Source organism: Triticum urartu, chromosome 3 (assembly GCF_003073215.2).
Source record: "Triticum urartu cultivar G1812 chromosome 3, Tu2.1, whole genome shotgun sequence".
NCBI classification, from domain to species: Eukaryota; Viridiplantae; Streptophyta; class Magnoliopsida; order Poales; family Poaceae; genus Triticum; species Triticum urartu.
Window position 1 is genome coordinate 561,479,593 of NC_053024.1, and position 20,843 is coordinate 561,500,435.

General features: G+C 46.6%; 1 protein-coding gene across 1 annotated transcript; it reads left to right on the forward strand.

The window, feature by feature from the left end:
• The first annotated feature begins 15,882 nt into the window (after positions 1-15,882).
• Positions 15,883-18,756, forward strand: LOC125548701 (pentatricopeptide repeat-containing protein At5g66500, mitochondrial-like). The gene has a single exon (XM_048712253.1). It carries the CDS (start codon positions 16,066-16,068, stop codon positions 17,419-17,421), a length of 1,356 nt encoding a protein of 451 aa, XP_048568210.1. The 5' UTR covers positions 15,883-16,065; the 3' UTR covers positions 17,422-18,756.
• Positions 18,757-20,843: the final 2,087 nt, after the last annotated feature.

The following is a 20,843-nucleotide window of genomic DNA, read 5'->3' on the forward strand; positions in this document are numbered from 1 at the left end:
CTGTAGTGGTCGGGCATTGAGTCTGACTCAACTTCACACCTTGTAATATAGGCAAGAACCCTTTCTTTGCCTGATCCACATTGAACTTCTTCAAAACTTTATCAAGGTATGTGCTTTGTGAAAGTCCAATCAAGCGCCTTGATCTATCTCTATAGATCTTGATGCCCAATATATAAGCAACTTCACCGAGGTCTTTCATTGAAAAATTCTTATCCAAGTATCCTTTTATGCTATTCGGAAATTCAGTATCATTTCCGATCAACAATATGTCATCTACAGATAATATCAGAAATGCTACGGAGCTCCCACTCACTTTCTTGTAAATACAGGCTTCTCCAAAAGTCTGTACAAAACCATATGCTTTGATCACACTATCAAAGCATATATTCCAACTCCGAGAGGCTTGCACCAGTCCATAAATAGATCGCTGGAGCTTGCACACTTTGTTAGCACCTTTTGAATCGATAAAACCTTCTGGTTGCATCATATACAACTCTTATTTAAGGTATCCATTAAGGAATGCAGTTTTGACATCCATTTGCCAAATTTCATAATCATAAAATGCGGAAATTGCTAACATAATTCGGACGGACTTAAGCATCGCTTCGAGTGAGAAGGTCTCATCGTAGTCAACTCCTTGAACTTGTCGAAAACATTTTGCAACAAGTCGAGCTTTGTAGACAGTAACATTACCGACAGCGTCAGTCTTCTTCTTGAAGATCCATTTATTCTCTATGGCCTGTCGATCACCGGGCAAGTCAACCAAAGTCCATACTTTGTTCTCATACATGGATCCCATCTCAGATTTCATGGCCTCAAGCCATTTTGCGGAATCTCAGCTCATCATCGCTTCCTCATAGTTCGTAGGTTCATCATGGTCAAGTAACATGACTTCCAGAACAGGATTACCGTACCACTCTAGTGCGGATCTTACTCTGGTTGACCTACGAGGTTCGGTAGTAACTTGATCAGAAGTTTCATGATCATCATCATTAGCTTCCCCACTTACTGGTGTAGGAATCACTGGAACTGATTTCAGTGATGAACTACTTTCCAATAAGGGAGAAGGTACAATTACCTCGTCAAGTTCTACTTTCCTCCCACTCACTTCTTTCGAGAGAAACTCCTTCTCTAGAAAGGATCCATTCTTAGCAACGAATATCTTGCCTTCGAATTTGTGATAGAAGGTGTACCCAACAGTCTCCTTTGGGTATCATATGAAGGCACATTTCTCTGATTTGGGTTCGAGTTTATCAGGTTGAAGCTTTTTCACATAAGCATCGCAGCCCCAAACTTTAAGAAACGACAACTTGGGTTTCTTGCCAAACCACAGTTCATAAGGTGTCATCTCGATGGATTTAGATGGTGCCCTATTTAACGTGAATGCAACCGTCTATAAAGCATAACCCCCAAACGATAGCGGTAAATCAGTGAGAGACATCATAGATCGCATCATATCTAATAAAAGTGCGGTTACGACGTTCGGACACACCATTACGTTGTGGAGTTTCAGGTGGCGTGAGTTGCGAAACTATTTCGCGTTGTTTAAAATGAAGTCCAAACTCATAACTCAAATACTCACCTCCACGATCAAATCGTAGAAACTTGATTTTCTTGTTATGATGATTTTCCACTTCACTCTCAAATTCTTTGAACTTTTCAAATGTTTCAGACTTATGTTTCATCAAGTAGATATACCCATATCTGCTCAAATCATCTGTGAAGGTGAGAAAATAACGATATCCGCCGCGAGCTTCAATGTTCATTGGACCACATACATCAGTATGTATGATTTCCAATAACTCTATTGCTCGCTCCATTGTTCCGGAGAATGGAGTTTTAGTCATCTTGCCCATGAGGCATGGTTCGCAAGTACCAAGTGATCCATAATCAAGTGATTCCAGAAGTCCATCAGAATGGAGTTTCTTCATGCGCTTTTCACCAATATGACCTAAACAGTAGTGCCACAAATAAGTTGCACTATCATTATCAACTCTGCATCTTTTGGCTTCAATACTGTGAACATGTGTATCGCTACTATCAAGATTTAGTAAAAATAGACCACTCATCAAGGGTGCATGACCATAAAAGATATTACTCATATAAATAGAACAACCATTATTCTCTGATTTAAATGAATAACCGTCTTGCATTAAACAAGATCCAGATATAATGTTCATGCTCAACGCTGGCACCAAATAACAATTATTCAGGTCTAAAACTAATCCCGAAGGTAGATGTAGAGGTAGCGTGCCGACGGTGATCACATCGACTTTGGAACCATTTCCCATGCGCATCATCACCTCGTCCTTAGCCAATCTTCGCTTAATCCGTAGCCCCTGTTTCGAGTTGCAAATGTTAGCAACTGAACCAGTATCAAATACCCAGGCACTACTACGAGCATTAGTAAGGTACACATCAATAACATGTATATCAAATATACCTTTCACTTCGCCATCCTTCTTCTACGCCAAATACTTGGGGCAGTTCCACTTCCAGTGACCAGTTCCTTTGCAGTAGAAGCACTCAGACTCAGGCTTAGGTCCAGACTTGGGTTTCTTCACTTGAGCAGCAACTGGCTTGCTGTTCTTCTTGAAGTTGCCCTTCTTCCCTTTACCCTTTTTCTTGAAACTGGTGGTCTTGCTGACCATCAACACTTGATGCTCCTTCTTGATTTCTACCTCCGCAGCCTTTAGCATTGCGAAGAGCTCAGGAATCGTCTTATCCATCCCTTGCATATTATAGTTCATCACAAAGCTCTTGTAGCTTGGTGGCAATGATTGAAGAACTCTGTCAATGACACTATCATCAGGAAGATTAACTCCCAGTTGAGTCAAGTGGTTGTGGTACCCAGACATTCTGAGTATATGTTCACTGATAGAACTATTCTCCTCTATCTTGCAGCTATAGAACTTATTGGAGACTTCATATCTCTCAATCCGGGCATTTTCTTGAAATATTAAATTTAACTCCTGGAACATCTCATATGCTCCATGACGTTCAAAACGTCGTTGAAGTCCCGGTTCTAATCCGTAAAGCATGGCACACTGAACTATCGAGTAGTCATCAGCTTTGCTCTGCCAGGTGTTCATAACATCTGGCGTTGCTACTGTAGTGGGTTTGTCACCTAGCGGTGCTTCCAGGACGTAATTCTTCTATACAACAATGAGGATAATCCTCAAGTTACGCACCCAGTCCGCGTAGTTGCTACCATCATCTTTCAACTTAGCTTTCTCTAGGAACGCATTAAAATTCAATGGAACAACAGCACGGGCCATCTATCTACAACAACATAGACATGAAAAATACTATTAGGTACTAAGTTCTTGATAAATTAAAGTTAAATTAATCAAATTACTTAAGAACTCCCACTTAGATAAACATCTCTCTAATCATCTAAGTGATCACGTGATCCATATCAACTAAACCATGTCCGATCATCACGTGAGATGGAGTAGTTTTCAATGGTGAACATCACTATGTTGATCATATCTACTATATGATTCACGCTCGACCTTTCGGTCTCCAGTGTTCCGAGGCCATATCTGCATATGCTAGGCTCGTCAAGTTTAACCCAAGTATTCCGCGTGTGCAAAACTGGCTTGCACCCGTTGTATGTGAACGTAGAGCTTATCACACCCGATCATCATGTGGTGTCTTAGCACGACAAATTATAGCAACGGTGCATACTCAGGGAGAACACTTATACCTTGAAATTTAGTGAGAGATCATCTTATAATGCTACCCCCGAACTAAGCAAAATAAGATGCACAAAGGATAAACATCACATGCAACCAATATAAGTGATATGATATGGCCATCAACATCTTATGCCTTTGATCTCCATCTCCAAAGCACCGTCATGATCACCATCGTCACCAGCCTGACACATTGATCTCCATCGAAGCATCGTTGTCGTCTCACCAACTATTCCTTCTATGACTATCGCTACCGCTTAGTGATAAAGTAAAGCAATTACATGGCGATTGCATTTCATACAATAAAGCGACAACCATATGGCTCCTGCCAGTTGCCGGTAACTGTGTTATAAAACATGATCATCTCATACAATAAAATTTAGCATCATGTATTGACCATATCACATCACAACATGCCCTGCAAAAACAAGTTAGATGTCCTCTACTTTGATGTTGCAAGTTTTACGTGGCTGCTACGGGCTGAGCAAGAACCTACCTACGCATCAAAAAACCACAACACGGTATAGTGATTGCTTTTTGATCTTCAGAAAGAACCATGTTCATTGAATCCGATTCAACTAAAGCTGGAGAAACAGACACCCACTGGCCACCTGTGTGCGAAGCACGTCGGTAGAACCAGTCTCGCGTAAGCATACGCGTAATGTCGGTCTGGGCCGCTTCATCCAACAACGCCGCTGAATCAAGAATCAACTAGTGACGGCAAGCAATATGTATATACCCACGCCCACGACTCCTTTGTGTTCTACTCGTGCATATAACATCTAAGCATGAACCTGTCTTGGATGCCACTGTTGGGGAACGCAGTAATTTCAAAAAAATTCCTACGCACACGCAAGATCATGGTGATGCACAGCAACGAGAGGGGAGAGTATCGTCTACGTACCCTCGTAGACCGTAAGTGGAAGCGTTATGACAGCGCGGTTGATGTAGTCGTACGTCTTCATGATCGATCGATCTAGTACCGAAGATACGACACCTCCGTGATCTGCACACGTTCGGCTCGGTGACGTCCTGCGAACTCACGATCCAGTAGAGCTTCGAGGGAGAGCTTCGTCAGCACAATGGCATGATGACGGTAATGATGTTGCTACCGGAATAGGGCTTCACCTAAGCACCGCTACAATATTACCGAGGTGGATTATGGTGGAGGGGGGCACCGCACATGGCTAAAGATCAATGATCAACTTGTGTGTCTATGGGGTGCCCCCTTCCCCCGTATATAAAGGAGTGGAGGAGGGGGAGGGGGCCAGCCTCTCTAGGCGTGCCCCAAGGGAGTCCTACTCCCGCCGGGAGTAGGATTCCCCCCTTCCCTTTGTTGGTTCTAGGAGAGAAGGAAGGAGGAGGAAGAAGGAAGGAAAGGGGGGCGACCCCCTTCCCAATTCGGATTGGGCTTGGGGGGGGATTCCCTTCCTTTGCTTCTTTTCCCTCTCTTCCACTAAGGCCCAATAAGGCCCATATACCTCCCGGGGGTTCTGGTAACCTCCCGGTGCTCCGGTATACTCCCGATTTCACCCGGAACCATTCTGATGCCCAAACATAGGCTTCCAATATATTGATCTTTATGTCTTCACCATTTCGAGACTCCTCGTCATGTCCGTTATCTAATCCGGGACTCCGAACTACCTTCGGTACATCAAAACACATAAACTCGTAATATCGATCATCACCAAACGTTAAGCGTGCGGACCCTACGGGTTCAAGAACTATGTAGACATGACCGAGACATGTCTCCGGTCAATAACCAATAGAGGAACCTGGATGCTCATATTGGTTCTTCATATTCTACGAAGATCTTTATCGGTTAAACCGCATAACGATATACGTTGTTCCCTTTGTCATCGGTATGTTACTTGCCCGAGATTCGATCGTAGGTATCTCAATACCTAGTTCAATCTCGTTACCGGCAAGTCTCTTTACTCGTTCTGTAATGCTACATCCCGTAACTAACTCATTAGCTACATTTCTTGAAAGGCTTATAGTGATGTACATTACCGAGAGGGCCCAGAGATACCTCTCCGATAATCGGAGTGACAAATCCTAATCTTGATCCATACCAACTCAACAAACACCATCAGAGACACCTGTAGAGCACCTTTATAATCACCCAGTTACGTTGTGACGTTTGGTAGCACACAAAGTGTTCCTCCGGTATTCGGTAGTTGCATGATATCATAGTCATAGGAACATGTATAGTTATGGAGAAAGCAATAGCAACAAACTAAACGATCATCGTGCTAAGCTAACGGATGGGTCAAGTCAATCACATCATTCTCTAATGATGTGATACCGTTAATCAAATGACAACTCATGTCTATGGTTAGGAAACATAACCATCATTGATTCAACGAGTCAAGTAGAGGCAAACTAGTGACACTCTGTTTGCCTATGTATTCACACATGTACTAAGTTTCCGGTTAATACAATTCTAGTATGAATAATAAACATCTATCATGATATAAGGAAATATAAATAACAACTTTATTATTGCCTCTAGGGCATATTTCCTTCAATGACAACACATGTATATGGTTAGGAAACTTTAACCATCTTTGATTAACGAGCTAGTCCAGTAGAGGCATACTAGGGACACTCTGTTTTGTCTATGTATTCACACATGTACTAAGTTTCCGGTTAATACAATTCTAGCATGAATAATAAACATTTATCATGATATAAGGAAATATAAATAACAACTTTACTATTGCCTCTAGGGCATATTTCCTTCAGTATTCCACTCGCACTAGAGTCAATAATCTAGATTACATTGTAATGATTCTAACACCCATGGTGTCTTGGTGCTGATCATGTTTTGCTCGTGGAACAGGCTTAGTCAACGGGTCTGCAACATTCAGATCCATATGTATTTTGCAAATCTCTATGTCTCCCTCCTTGACTTGATCGCGGATGGAGCTGAAGCGTCTCTTGATGTGTTTGGTTCTCTTGTGAAATCTGAATTCCTTTGCTAAGGCAATTGCTCCAGTATTGTCACAAAAGATTTTCATTGGACCCGATGCACTAGGTATTACACCTAAATCGGATATGAACTCCTTCATCCAAACTCCTTCATTTGCTGCTTCCGAAGCAGCTATGTACTCCGCTTCACGCGTAGATCCTGCCACGATGCTCTGCTTGGAACTGCACCAACTGACAGCTCCACCATTCAATATAAATACGTATCCAGTTTGCGACTTAGAGTCATATGGATCAGTGTCAAAGCTTGCATCAACTTAACCATTTACGATAAGCACTTTGTCTCCTCCATAAACGAGAAACATATCCTTAGTCCTTTCAGGTATTTCAGGATGTTCTTGACCGCTGTCCAGTGGTCCACTCCTGGATTACTTTGGTACCCCCCTGCTAAACTTATAACAAGGCACACGTCAGGTCTGGTACACAGCATTGCATACATGATAGAACCTATGGTTGAGGCATAGGGAATGACTTTCATTTTCTCTCTATCTTCCGCAGTGGTCGGGCATTGAGTCTGACTCAACTTCACACCTTGTAACACAGGCAAGAACCCTTTCTTTGACTGATCCATTTTGAACTTCTTCAAAACTTTATCAAGGTATGTGCTTTGTGAAAGTCCAATCAAGCGTCTTGATCTATCTCTATAGATCTTGACGCCCAATATATAAGCAGCTTCACTGAGGTCTTTCATTGAAAAATTCTTATTCAAGTATCCTTTTATGCTAACCTAAAATTCTGTGTTATTTCTAATCAACAATATGTCATCCACATATAATATTAGAAATGCTACAAGCTCCCACTCACTTTGTTGTAAATACATGCTTCTCCAAAAGTCTGTATAAAACCATATGCTTTGATCACACTATCAAAGCGTATATTCCAACTACGAAAGGCTTGCACCAGCCCATAAATGGATCGCTGGAGCTTGCATAGTTTGTTAGCACCTTTAGGATCGACAAAACCTTCTGGTTGCATCATATACAACTCTTCTTTAAGAAATCCATTAAGGAATGCAGTTTTGACATCCATTTGCCAAATTTCATAATCATAAAATGCGGCAATTGCTAACATGATTCGGACAGACTTAAGCATCGCTACGGGTGAGAAGGTCTCATCGTAGTCAACTCCTTGAACTTGTCGAAAACCTTTCGCAACAAGTCGAGCTTTGTAGACACTAACATTACCGTCAGCGTCAATCTTCTTCTTGAAGATCCATTTATTCTCAATGGCTTGCCGATCATTGGGCAAGTCAACCAAAGTCCATACTTTGTTCTCATACATGGATCCCATCTTAGATTTCATGGCCTCAAGCCATTTTGCGGAATCTGGGCTCATCATCGCTTCCTCATATTTCATAGGTTCATCATGGTGTAGCAACATGCCTTCCAGAACAGGATTACTGTACCACTCTGGTGCGGATCGTACTCTAGTTGACCTACGAGGTTCGGTAGTAACTTGATTTGAAGTTTCATGATCATCATCATTAACTTCCTCACTGATTGGTGTAGGCATCATTGGAACTGATTTCTGTGATGAACCATTTTCCAATTCGAGAGAAGGTACAACTACCTCATCAAGTTCTACTTTCCTCCCACTCACTTCTTTTGAGAGAAACTCCTTCTCTAGAAAGGATCCATTTTTAGTAACGAATATTTTCCCTTCGGATATGTGATAGAAGGTGTACCCAACAATTTCTTTTGGGTATCCTATGAAGACACATTTCTCCGATTTGGGTTCGAGCTTATGAGGTTGAAGCTTTTTCACATAAGCATCGCAGCCCCAAGCTTTCTCTAGGAACACATTAAAATTCAAGGGAACGGTAGCACGGGCCATTGATCTACAACAACATAGATAGGTAAAATCTATCAAGACTAAGTTCATGATGAATTAAAGTTCAATTAATCATATTACTTAAGAACTCCGACTTAGATAGACATCCCTCTAGTCATCTAAATGATCATGTGATCCATATCAACTAAACCATGTCCGATCATCACGTGAGATGGAGTAGCTTTCAATGGTGAACATCTCTATGTTGATCATATCTACTATATGATTCACATTCGACCTTTCGGTCTCAGTGTTCCGAGGACATATGTGCATATGCTAGGCTCGTCAAGTTTAACCTGAGTTTTCTGCATGTGCAAAACTGTCTTACACTCGTTGTATGTGAACGTAGAGCTTATCACACCTGATCATCATGTGGTGCCTCGGCACGACAAACTGTAGCAACGGTGCATACTCAGGGAGAACACTTATACCTTGAAATTTAGTGAGGGATCTTATAATGCTACCGCCGTACTAAGCAAAATAATATGCATACAATATAAATATCACATGCAATCAAAATATGTGACATGATATGGCCATCATCATCTTGTGCCTTTGATCTCCATCTCCAAAGCATCGTCATGATCTCCATTGTCACCAGCTTGACACCTTGATCTCCATCATAGCGTCGTTGTTGTCTCACCAAATATTGCTTCTAAAACTATCACTACCGCATAGTGATAAAGTAAAGCAATTACATGGTGATTGCATTTCATACAATAAAGCGACAACCATAAGGCTCCTGCCAGTTGTCGATAACTTTTACAAAACATGATCATCTCATACAATAACTTATATCACATCATGCTTGACCATATCACATCACAACATGCCCTGCAAAATAAGTTAGACGTCCTCTACTTTGTTGTTGCATGTTTTACGTGGCTGCTACGGGCTTATAGCAAGAATCGTTCTTACCTACGCATCAAAACCACAACAATTTTTCGTCAAGTGTGATGTTTTAACCTTCAAAAAGGACCGGCCATAGTCAAATTCGATTCAACTAAAGTTGGAGAAACAGACACCTGCCAGCCACCTTTATGCAAAACAAATTGCATGTCTGTCGGTGGAACCGGTCTCATGAACGTGGTCATGTAAGGTTGGTCCAGGCCGCTTCATCCAACAATACTGCCGAATCAAAATAAGACGTTGGTGGTAAGCAGCATGACTATTATCCCCCACAACTCTTTGTGTTCTACTCGTGCATATCATCTACGCATAGACCTGGCTCGGATGCCACTATTGGGGAACGTAGCATGCAATTTCAAAAAAATTCCTACGATCATGCAAGATCTATCTAGGAGATGCATAGCAACGAGAGGGGGGCAGTGTGTCCACATACCGTCGTAGACGGAAGCGGAAGCATTAGGTTAACATTGTTGATGTAGTTGAACGTCTTCACGATCCAACCGATCTAGTATCGAACGTACGACACCTCCGAGTTCAGCACACGTCCCGCTCGCTGACGTCCCTCGAACTCTTGATCCAGCAGAGGGTCGTGGGAGAGTTTCGTCAGCACGATGGCGTGGTGACAGTGATGGTGACGTGATCTGCGCAGGGCTTCGCCTAAGCACTACGACGCGATGATCGGAGGAGTAAACTGTGGAGGGGGGCACCGCACACGGCTAAGAAAACAACTGTTGTGCTTTGGGGTGCCCCTACCCCGGTATATAAAGGAGGAGGGAAGGAGGCAGCCATCCTAGAGGGTCGCGCCATGGGGGAGTCCTACTAGGACTCCTAGTCCTAGTAGGATTCCCCTTTCCTTTTCCGGAGTGGGAAAGGGGGAAAGGGAGAGAGAGTAGGAGAGGGAAACGGGGGTGCCACCCCTCCCCTAGTCTAATTCGGACTCCCATGGGGGGCACACGGCCACCCCTTATGGGTTGTCCCCTCTCTCTCTCTCGTGGCCTATGAGGCCCATGACTTCCCCGGGGGGTTCTGGTAACCCCTTGGTACTTCAAAAAAATACCCGAACCACTCGAAACCATTCCGGTTGTTGGTGTTCTGGGAACGGGGGTCCCCAGACTTGTCTGCCTGCGGCCTGCGGCGTTGCTCAAGTGGGGGCCCAGCGCGGCCCATCTTCATTAGCTCAAGCTCAAGACCCTCGCGAGGGGCCAAGCCTCGCGGGGCGGACGACAGGAAGCTTCCTCAGAGGCAGCCTCATCAGGCAGGCTCGCGAGGAGGCGGAGAGATCAAGGCAGGGGTACCTCGCGAGGAACCCATGACGCAAGCCATGACGATCGAGACCAGGCGAGCGCCGGCCTGCGCAATGTCCTTGTTTCCCCTTTGGTGCAAAGGGGGCAAGCACAGGCCAAGGCATCAGGCAAAGGTTGCCATTCTGGTGCAACGAGGCCAAGACCAGCAGAGCGGCAGGACAGAGGTCACCATGGAGCCCAAGACGGCGTCATCACCAGTACTTTTGGCAGCCGAAGACCACCTTTGGTCAGGATAATTTGTACTATATGTTCCCCTTCAAAATGGCCAATTGTTGGCGCCCTTCCCGCTCATTATTTGGGGAGAGGCCCAGGGCCTCTATAAATATAGCTAGCCACCACAATGGAGAGGACATCTAGAAATCTGGTAGAACCCTAGCAAAGAGAGAGAGAGAGAGAGAGAGGCGACTGAACTCACCCTAGCAGTTCATCGCACCAGCTCAAGAACACCTCTCGCGAGGTTGTTCTTCCTTTGTACCGATCCTCATCAGCCCCTGAGGCAATCCACCACACCACTCACTGGAGTAGGGTATTACACCACAATGGTGGCCCGAGCCAGTATAAACCTTGTGTCCCTTGCATTGTTCGTTGTTTCCAGCTCAAATCACGCGAGGAGATTGGACATAGATCGGTAGGGGAGAGATCTCCGCGCGCACCCCAGTGTTCGAACCTCAAGGGTCTGCCAGAACCCGAAATCCGACATTTGGCGCACCAGGTAGGGGTGCGTCGGAGTCCTCCCTCCTGACGACCCTCTCTCCCCCGACATCGCATCTCGCCCTCATGGCGGACAACGCGCCGCCCGCTCCAGCAACGGATGCCGACACTGGGGCCAGGGGGCTCCGGGCCTTGGCCCCTGCCTTGCGACAGGTGAAGTGGTCGCGCAAGTTTAGGCCCGAGATGTCGCCGCGCTACGACGGCGCGACGGGCCCGATGATTTCCTGCTGGCGTACGAGGAGGTCGTCCTTAGAGTCGGGGGCGACGATCGGGTGATGGCCAACTGGTTACCCATGGCCCTCACCGGCATCCCGCGCGCGTGGCTCCTCCACCTGCCGGCGGCCTCTATCACCTCCTGGGAGGAGCTGTGCGACCTCTTCCTCGCCCTTTTCGCCGCACCAGCGCCGCCCGTCGTCGCAGCTCTCCTGGGTGGCTCCCAGGCACCACCCTCAAGTAATCACGTCAAGCCGTTCGCCCGCCGGATCGGCACCGCCCCCAAGCGCCGAGAAGCCCCCCGGGCTGGGTGGCGCCCGAGGCCGATCTAACCTTCGACTCGGAGGACCACCCCTTCAACCCCATTGGTTCGGGCACGCTCCCGATGCTGTGCACCCCCACCATCTACCAGGTGGCCGTCACCAGGCCTGGCTCCGCGCGCTTGGAGACCACGGAGGGGGTACCCATCCAGAACGCCGACACCGGTGTCCGAATACCATCTTCCAATATATCAATCTTTACCTCTTGACCATTTCGAGACTCCTTGTCATGTTCGTGATCTCATCCGGGACTCCGAACATACTTCGGTCACCAAAACACATAACTCATAATACAAATTGTCATCGAACGTTAAGCGTGCGGACCCTACATGTTCGAGAACTATGTAGACATGACCGAGACACATCTCCGATCAATAAACAATAGCGGAACCTGGATGCTCATATTGGTTCCTACCTATTCTACGAAGATCTTTATCGGTCAAACCGCAATAACAACATACGTTATTCCCTTTGTCATCGGTATGTTACTTGCCCGAGATTCGATCGTCGGAATCATCATACCTAGTTCAACCTCGTTACCTGTAAGTCTCTTTACTCGTTTCGTAATGCATCATCCCGTAACTAACTCATTAGTCACATTGCTTGCAAGGCTTATAGTGATGTGCATTACCGAGAGGGCCCAGAGATACCTCTCCGATACTTGGAATGACAAATCCTAATCTTGATCTATGCCAACCCAACAAACACCTTCGGAGACACCTGTAGATCATCTTTATAATCACCTAGTTATGTTGTGACGTTTGATAGCACACAAGGTGTTCCTCCGGTATTCGGGAGTTGCATAATCTCATAGTCAGAGGAATATGTATAAGTCATGAAGAAAGCAATAGCAATAAAACTTAACAATCATTATGGCATGCTAACGGATGGGTCTTGTCCATCACCTCATTCTCTAATGATGTGATCCTGTTCATCAAATGACAACACATGTCTATGGTCAAGAAACTTTAACCATCTTTGATTAACGAGCTAGTCAAATAGAGGCATACTAGGGACACTCTGTTTTGTCTATGTATTCACACATGTACTAAGTTTCCGGTTAATACAATTCTAGCATTAATAATAAACATTTATCATGATATAAGGAAATATAAATAACAACTTTATTATTGTCTCTAGGGCATATTTCCTTCAGTTATTGCCATTATTGCTTTCCCCCATCATTGTTGTTGTCTCCACCGTTGTTATCGCTTGGGGTGCCTACCATGTAGATTTCGTAGGTGAAGGTTGTCGTCTACTTAATCGCATGCATGGTGGCTGTAGGTGGCTTGTCTGAGGACGCGCTGACCTCCTGGTCCATGCCGTCGACCTTGTTGGAGGCGCTTGTAGGGATTTGAGTTAAGTCATCAACGTTGGCGACAAAGATGGCCTTAGTTGACATCGGGCCCTCGGGGGGCGAACCCGAACCATGTCTTAAAGTGGGATCCGATGAGGAGCCCTTACTTTCGTCTTGAGCCAGATTTGACATCGAGGGCGGGGCACGCATCTCATGTTGATCCTTGGTCTGGTTTCATACCTAACTCGTGAAGACCAACTCTCTGCGGGAACCCATGGTGTACTCCAAATTGCCGATCTAACAATTCAGCCCAGAGTAAAGATTTCGACCTGGCCTTGGTGACCAGTCGAGTCAGTGAAGAGGGTGATGTGGCCAAAAATGATATGTCCTGTCACAAAGGTCATGCCAGTGTCGATTTGCTCGTCGATCCTGATCCACATTGAATCGTTGCGGCTACTTAGCGGGACCTATATGGGCCACCAATGACGAAGCTAAATCCGACGGATCTTGGGTAGGGGGTCCCGAACTGAGAGTTTAGAGATGATGGTAACGAGGACGCAAGTTTTTACCCAGGTACGGGCTCTTCGGAGAACCATACGCACTGCTTGTGTTTATTTCTTTTGGGTCGAGTACAAAGTACAGATGATCTACCATGAGATTCTATGTGTCTCCTACGAGTCCACTCTCCTCGGTTTATACAAATATCGGGGGCAGGGGTCTAGGGTTACCTCCTACTCGACTACATACATGGAGAATGAGTTGTAGACGATTTATTCCCCATGGACCGCCTGACGTGGCCCGCTCCTGAACCACCATTGGGGTCTTAGGCCCGACCCACCTGGCGGGAGACAACGTGGTCAGGAATCCTCTAGCCGGGACATCATCACAATATGTCGCCGACTTTATGTTTATGTGTGGGGCATCACAAACGCCGACATTGTTGTTGACTGTCGCCGGTGGCTAGAGCCACTCGAAATCACTAGTTAGAGGGTATCCCTTGCAAAGGTCACTCTCACCTTCTCCCGTGGCGATGTGGCGCACTACATGTGTTACACTTGTCACAACCTGAGAGTTTTGTGCTTTTTTCGTTCATTCGTTTCATAAAAATATTTTTATCTCTTGAACTGTACGTCCAAATCACAAATCATTTTCACTATTGTGTTTCTTATGATCAAGATCTTCGAAACTAGACCTCATGTTAGTAGTTGTAGACATTTTTTAAAGGCCGAGAATTGAAAAAAAAATGAAAACCCCGAAAACCTAAAAAAACCTGGAAACAGAAAAAGAAACCGAAAGCACATATGTGTTTTTCATCTTTTGGAAGCACACCTGTGTTTTTCACTTTCTGGGAAGCATAATTGTGCTTCACCGTGAAACACAATTGTGCTTATTATTTTCTGGAAAGTACAGGCATGGAAAGCACAAATGTGCTTTTCGCCGAAGCACAATTCTGCTTTTCCGTGAAGCGCAACTATCTCTTTTCACAAGGTATGCTTCACGTGACAAAAACAGAAATAAAATACATTTTTTTAACAAAAACATAGGGAAAACCAAAGAAAATCCAAAAACCTAAATAAACAGAAAAAACACGTGAAAATAAACATGATCATGTGGATGCGCCCAACGCGTGACACTTGGCTGTGACTGGCGCACCATGCGGCGGCCTCCATATGGCCTCACGCATCTGCCGGGACCCCCTCGCAGGAGTACCCGTTGAATAGTCTTTTTTAGGGGTACTCGTTGAATAGTCACTGCGGGGAGGCACTAGGCAGGGGTGGATCTACAAAATGGACAATGTGGGTTGTTGTCCACCCTAAGATTTTAATTAGATCGGCTCATGGAAATTAAAAATGACGGGCTGGATGAGAAAAAGAAATGCCGAACAAATCTCGTCCGACCTTAACTTCTGGCCCAACAAAAACGCACGAACAATCACATTGCGCCTGCGCGCTAGAAGCTCCTATGCAACGCCCTTGGCGCCGGTTGAACCAACTGGCACTCGCACGCGAAAGCTTATGGATTGGCCCAACTATGTTTTTGTTAAATCCATTGACTGGTGGCCCAGTGATCGTTGACCGTCACCTATCATCCCTTGACCAAGAAGAGTTGACTATTGAGTTTTACAAAAAGAAAGAAAAGGTAACAAAATGTTAAATCTAGAAAAAAAAAGTTCGTGAATTTGAAAGAAGTTCAGATTTTTTTAAAAGTTCACAAAAATAAAAAAATGAATTGTAAAATGGGTTCACAAGATTTGAAAAAATTCTGTAATTTGAAAATTTTCACAAAATTTGGAAAAAAGGATCAAAGAAGAATTCACTGATTTGAAAAAAAAAAGTTCGCAAATTTGATTTTTTTTTCAAATTCTTGAAAAGTTCACGAAATAAAGCGAACAATGAAATAATAATAAATAAAAAGGATAAACGAAAATAAAAGGAGGAGACCGGAAAACTCATGCTGGGAAAAAACGAGAAAACCCGCCCAGAAAAACCGGCAGAATGTTCCCCAAAAAACGGTGACAAAAAGACCTACATGGGCTGGCCCATTTTGATATGTAGTGCTGTGGATGTAAGTAGCGCATAAGGCGCCAATTAGGATTTGGGCTGCGCGCCACTGCCTCCGCCGCTTCTGATCACGACGGCTCGCTACCTGCTCGTCGGTCGCTGTCGCCGCCTGCCTCGCCGCTCCTCCCCGCCCGGCGCCCATCGCCACCTCGCCCCAGCCAGCTGAAATTTCTGATAGGGTTCAATTTTCACCCTCTACGTCGGCCGTTGCTCCGTTAATCAGGGCAGGAAATGGCTCGCACGACCACTCCGCTCTCGGCGCTGCTCCGCGGCCTCTCTTCCCGCCCTTCCCACTCCCCCGCATTCCACGCCGCGCTGCTCAAGTCATCTTCCCTCTCCAGCCCCATCCCGGCCACCGCCCTCCTTACCGCCTACGCAAAAGCCGGCCTCCCAGGCGCCGCCTCCCGCCTGTTTGACGAAATGCCCGTGCGCGACGCCGTTGCCTGGAACGCGCTCCTTGCATGCCATGTCCGTCACGCGCGCTGCGGTGCCGTCGCTGAAGTCTTCCGCGGCATGGCGGCTGCCGGGTTCGCGCCAACGGCCGCCACCCTCTGCACCATGCTCAAGGCCTGTGCTTCCTCCCGCGCAGTCCGCCCCGGCCGCCAGGTTCATGCGCGGACAGTTCTTGCATGCCACGGTGATGTCATTATGACGACAGCTCTTGTTGATCTCTACATGAGCTGCGGCTGTGTCGAGGAGGCGAAGAGGCTGTTTATCCACACGGACTGCCCCAAGGACGTGGCGCTGTGCAACTCTGTTCTTTCAGGATGCGTGGAGAATGGCCAGTTCCGGGAGGCTTTCTTGATGCTGAGGGGAATTGAACTCAATGGAATCACACTGACTTGCGCTCTCACAGCTTGCTCAGCCGCAGCAAATCTGGCATACGGCCTTCAAGTGCACTGCAAGGTTCTCCGATGCGGGTTTGATTCTGAGACTGTCCTATGCAATGCACTTATTGACATGTATGCAAAGTGTGGGCGGACAACGGCTGCACGTGTGGTGTTTGATCGGATGACTTGCAGAAACATTGTTTCCTGGTCTAGCATGATTGATGGTTATAGTCGCCATGGGCATGGCAAAGAGGCTTTGGATTTGTTTGAGGGGATGGAGAAAGCTGTACCCATTGTCTTGCCTAATGCTATTACATTTCTTGCTGTTCTCTCAGCTTGTGGACACTCTGGTCTTGTGGATGAAGGCCGGTCCAAGTTACATCTGATGAAAAGAAAGTATGCAATTGATCCAGGACCAGAGCACTACGCATGTTTTATTGACATGTTAGGCCGGGCAGGACTGATTGATGAGGCATGGGATCTCTACTGTTGTTTACATTCGAATAAAAGTCAGCTCCATGGTGCAATCTGTGTGGCTATGCTGAATGCATGTATGGCTAACATGGATGTGGCAAGAGGAAACATGGTTGCTGAGCATATTATGGAGGTTGATCCACAGAATCCTCGAAATCTTGTGTTAATATCAAATTTTCACGCTGCTGCTGAACAATGGTCTATATCAGATGGATCAAGGAAGGTTATAATGGACAAGGGTCTCAATAAAGAAGCAGCTAGTAGTCATGTCTCCATTGGCTAAAATTAATTTACACAAATATGGAGGTACAGTTCATCGACTTACCTGCATACACTATAAGAGTGTAATCAACAATTGCTTTTTCTTTTAAAACAAACCTACAAATCAATGTTGCTAACTGGTTCGTGGCGGGGCCTTTTTTTATATTTAAAATCTATTATTGCTTGAACCCAGCCTGAAACATTCAGTTTATCTTGGTTCTTAAGTGCTTAACTGGGTCCTACGACAGTTGCGATTATTTGATACGTGTACAAGGACTAAATGTGAACCAGCATAGTGAGGTCACATGATCATCATCTGGAATTGTCAAAAATTGTTTCAGCAAAACTCTATCCTGCACAGATTAGTTTAGGTTTTAAGCATGTGTAACTTGCACACCAAAACAGAGGTGAAATAACCAATTTCAACATCTGCTTAGCTTGATGGTTCCTGGAGATCAAGTTCTGCTGGTACATGAATATAGGCTATGACAGTATTCTGAAATTAATCGTCAAATTTAATATTGGTGGTACTAACTGAAGTACATGTCCTTTTCTGAATATAATGGTGAAGTGTAATCAAAATTTGGATCCTAAAGTGCAGTCATTTATCTGACAAAAGCCTCATTTTACAAGTTTCCCTGGTCCTCCTAGCAGTATAATTACTCCATTTATCCCTTTGTTCAGAACAAGCATCTAACAATACACATGACAGAGCAACACCACAGAGGCTTTAAGTTTCAGGACATGTTAGTATTTTCATAGATAGGGTGCATGTGAACCTGTTAAATCAGCGTAAAGGTACATGTGCTAACAGGTAGTGATCTTGGTTGAAATAATTCCCTATAGATGCTTCTGTAGTCTACAAATCAATATCATGACGAGTACACCTTGTATTTGAACATGCTGTGAATCACTACCTACTTTGCATGACAAGATGAACTAATTGTCTAATTTTATCCTCATGCATGTTGACAAGAACAAGATACTACATGATCGTGGCTTACATGACATGCAACTTGGCTATTCTTGACTTTAGCCTACTGCTATGACAGTTTAGAAATTACATGGTTATGTATTTCTTTGATCAGTCTATTGAACTGAAACACAAAACACATGATAATATAATATTGTCCTTGGCCTGTAGTTTACTTCTATGTGATGCCTTGAGAAGAAAAGGTGAAAAATATGAGAACAGATGCAATGTAATCTGCTCCTAGAAGATTTTACGATGGATATGAAATTGGATATTTCAGTATCCACAACCACACAATAATCTACTCCCTCGTCCCATATTAATTATTCATCCATTTCAGCGTCAATTAATATGGGACGGAGGGAGTATGATGCAATCAACTATTTGAAGTTGCAGGTCAATGTAATTTAATTATACCATTGCTGGTTTACATATTTAAGTGAGTTCGGGCTAATCTTCATGCTATTTCTCACCACACCTCACTAAACTTGTCTCTGAAGTAACATTTATGCAATGGATCATGATAGTTTACGATATATCATTGTACTCTTGCTGCTGGTGCTTCCTTAGGGCATCTCCAGCCGGCCCCCCGGATGCCCCCCACGAGCACTTTTTGGACGCCGGCGCTTAATTTTTCTCCTAGCCGGGACCCCAAGAGCTCAAATAGCGCCGGATTTGGCCGAAGTTACGTTCGGCGATCCCGATCCAAACCCAAAAAGCCGGGGGGCACTTGGGGGCGCCGGCGCTCCTTTTTGCATGCAAAACCCCCACATGTCGGCCTCTCTCCTCACTCTCTCTCCTCTTTTTCCTGCTAGGCGCACCCGTGCATGTGGGAATCTTTCCCTCGCCCAGCCCCGCCTTCTCCATCCCGCCCCGCCGAGCTCGCCGCCCCGCCTGCTCCGCCCGCGCGCTCGCCTCCGCCCCCGCAGCCTCCCCCGCCGGCTCGCGCTCGCGCCCTCCTCTGCTCCTCCAGGTCGCCTCCCCCGCCTCGCTCTGGCTCGCGCTTGCCCCTTCCGCCAGGTCGCCTCCCCCGCCGTGCTCTGGCTCGCGCTCTCGCGGCTGTGTTGCTTGCTTCGGGTGGAAGGCTTTGCTTGGACTGCATGGCGCCGCGGCATGGGCGGGCGCCCGACTCCGCCCCCGCGGCATGCCGGAGCCGCGGCAGCTCGTCCGCCGGCGTGTGGCTGTGGCGTGGCCGGGCCGGAGCTCGCTGTGTGTGGCCATGGCGTGTGGGCGGGCGGGCGAGCGGGCGCGGCGCTGCCTGGGCGGACGGGCGCGGCTGTGGGCTCGATTGTCCTCGCCCTCGTCGTCGGGAGAGCAACAAGGAGGAGGCTTCGGCCCCGTCTACAAGGCAAGCGACCAGCAACCTCCTCCTCCTCCTTGTTGCTCACGCCGTCGTCCTCGCGCGGTGCCTCGGCGACGCCGTCGTCGGGAAGGAGCAGGAGACAGTGGAGGACGCCATGATGAGGTAGGGCGCAGCTGTGGCCTGGACGGCGCGGCGCGGGCGGGACGCGTCTACTATGCCCGCCGGCCACCGCGTCCTGGGCGCCCGCCCCGTCCCCGTGCAGCCCGCTGACGGGGCGCGTCGAGGCGGCGAGCAGCGGGCGCGGCCGCGGTCAAGATGCTCGATGAAATGATGCTGCCTCCGTGGGAGCCCAGCGCTGCTCGTGCTCATGTCCGTGTGGTCTTCCGCCAGGCCTCCGTCGACGCTCGCGCTCCTTCGCTGGCTGGAGGTCGTCGACGCCGCCGCGGTCAAGGTGCTCGACGAAATGACGCTCCGATTGTGGGAGTCCAACGCTGCTCGTGGGGAGGCAACGAGTGGAAGTGGTTTGGCCCCCAAGGCCTAAGTTCTCGCCGGCAGCCCCCCAGGAGGCGAAAAAAGGTGCCTCCTGGGAGGCAAACGGCTGGAGATGCCCTTATCATGCAGCAGAACAAGACACAAGCAAACGCAAGAACCTATGCATGCTGCCCTCAAATACAAGGTTCTACCTTATTGGTTTGGGATCAATTTTGGTTGCGTAGCTCCGTGTAATTTATCCTCGCAGGCATCGATGTGGTCAGCAGGTGGCGACGGTCTCAGTCCTGGTATGCTCCTATGGCGATATGGTGTTACAGCACCCCTTTTGTGTGCCTCTTGCTGCTCACGGTCCTTCATCTCGACCACGCACTGCCTGCTGCTTGCTGTTGCCACCACCAATGAATTGCCGTGGGGTTGGCCGTCCCGAACTTGAGCGATCTCTAGCTAATCTCTTTTCTTCCCCTTGTGATCTTGTGGTCTCTCCTTCCTACTCCTTAGTACCTGACCTTCCTAAGTTACAGACTCACAGCCATGGCACCACGCCACCACCAAAGCTTGGGTTCTGGTGAGCATTGGCACTGTGGTGAGAAGGAGAGGCTCGTCGTCTACTGTTCTTTCTGTTTTCCCTTTTTTTCTAGTGAAAAGGTCTAGGAAAAATAAAGATTTTTTTATCTGT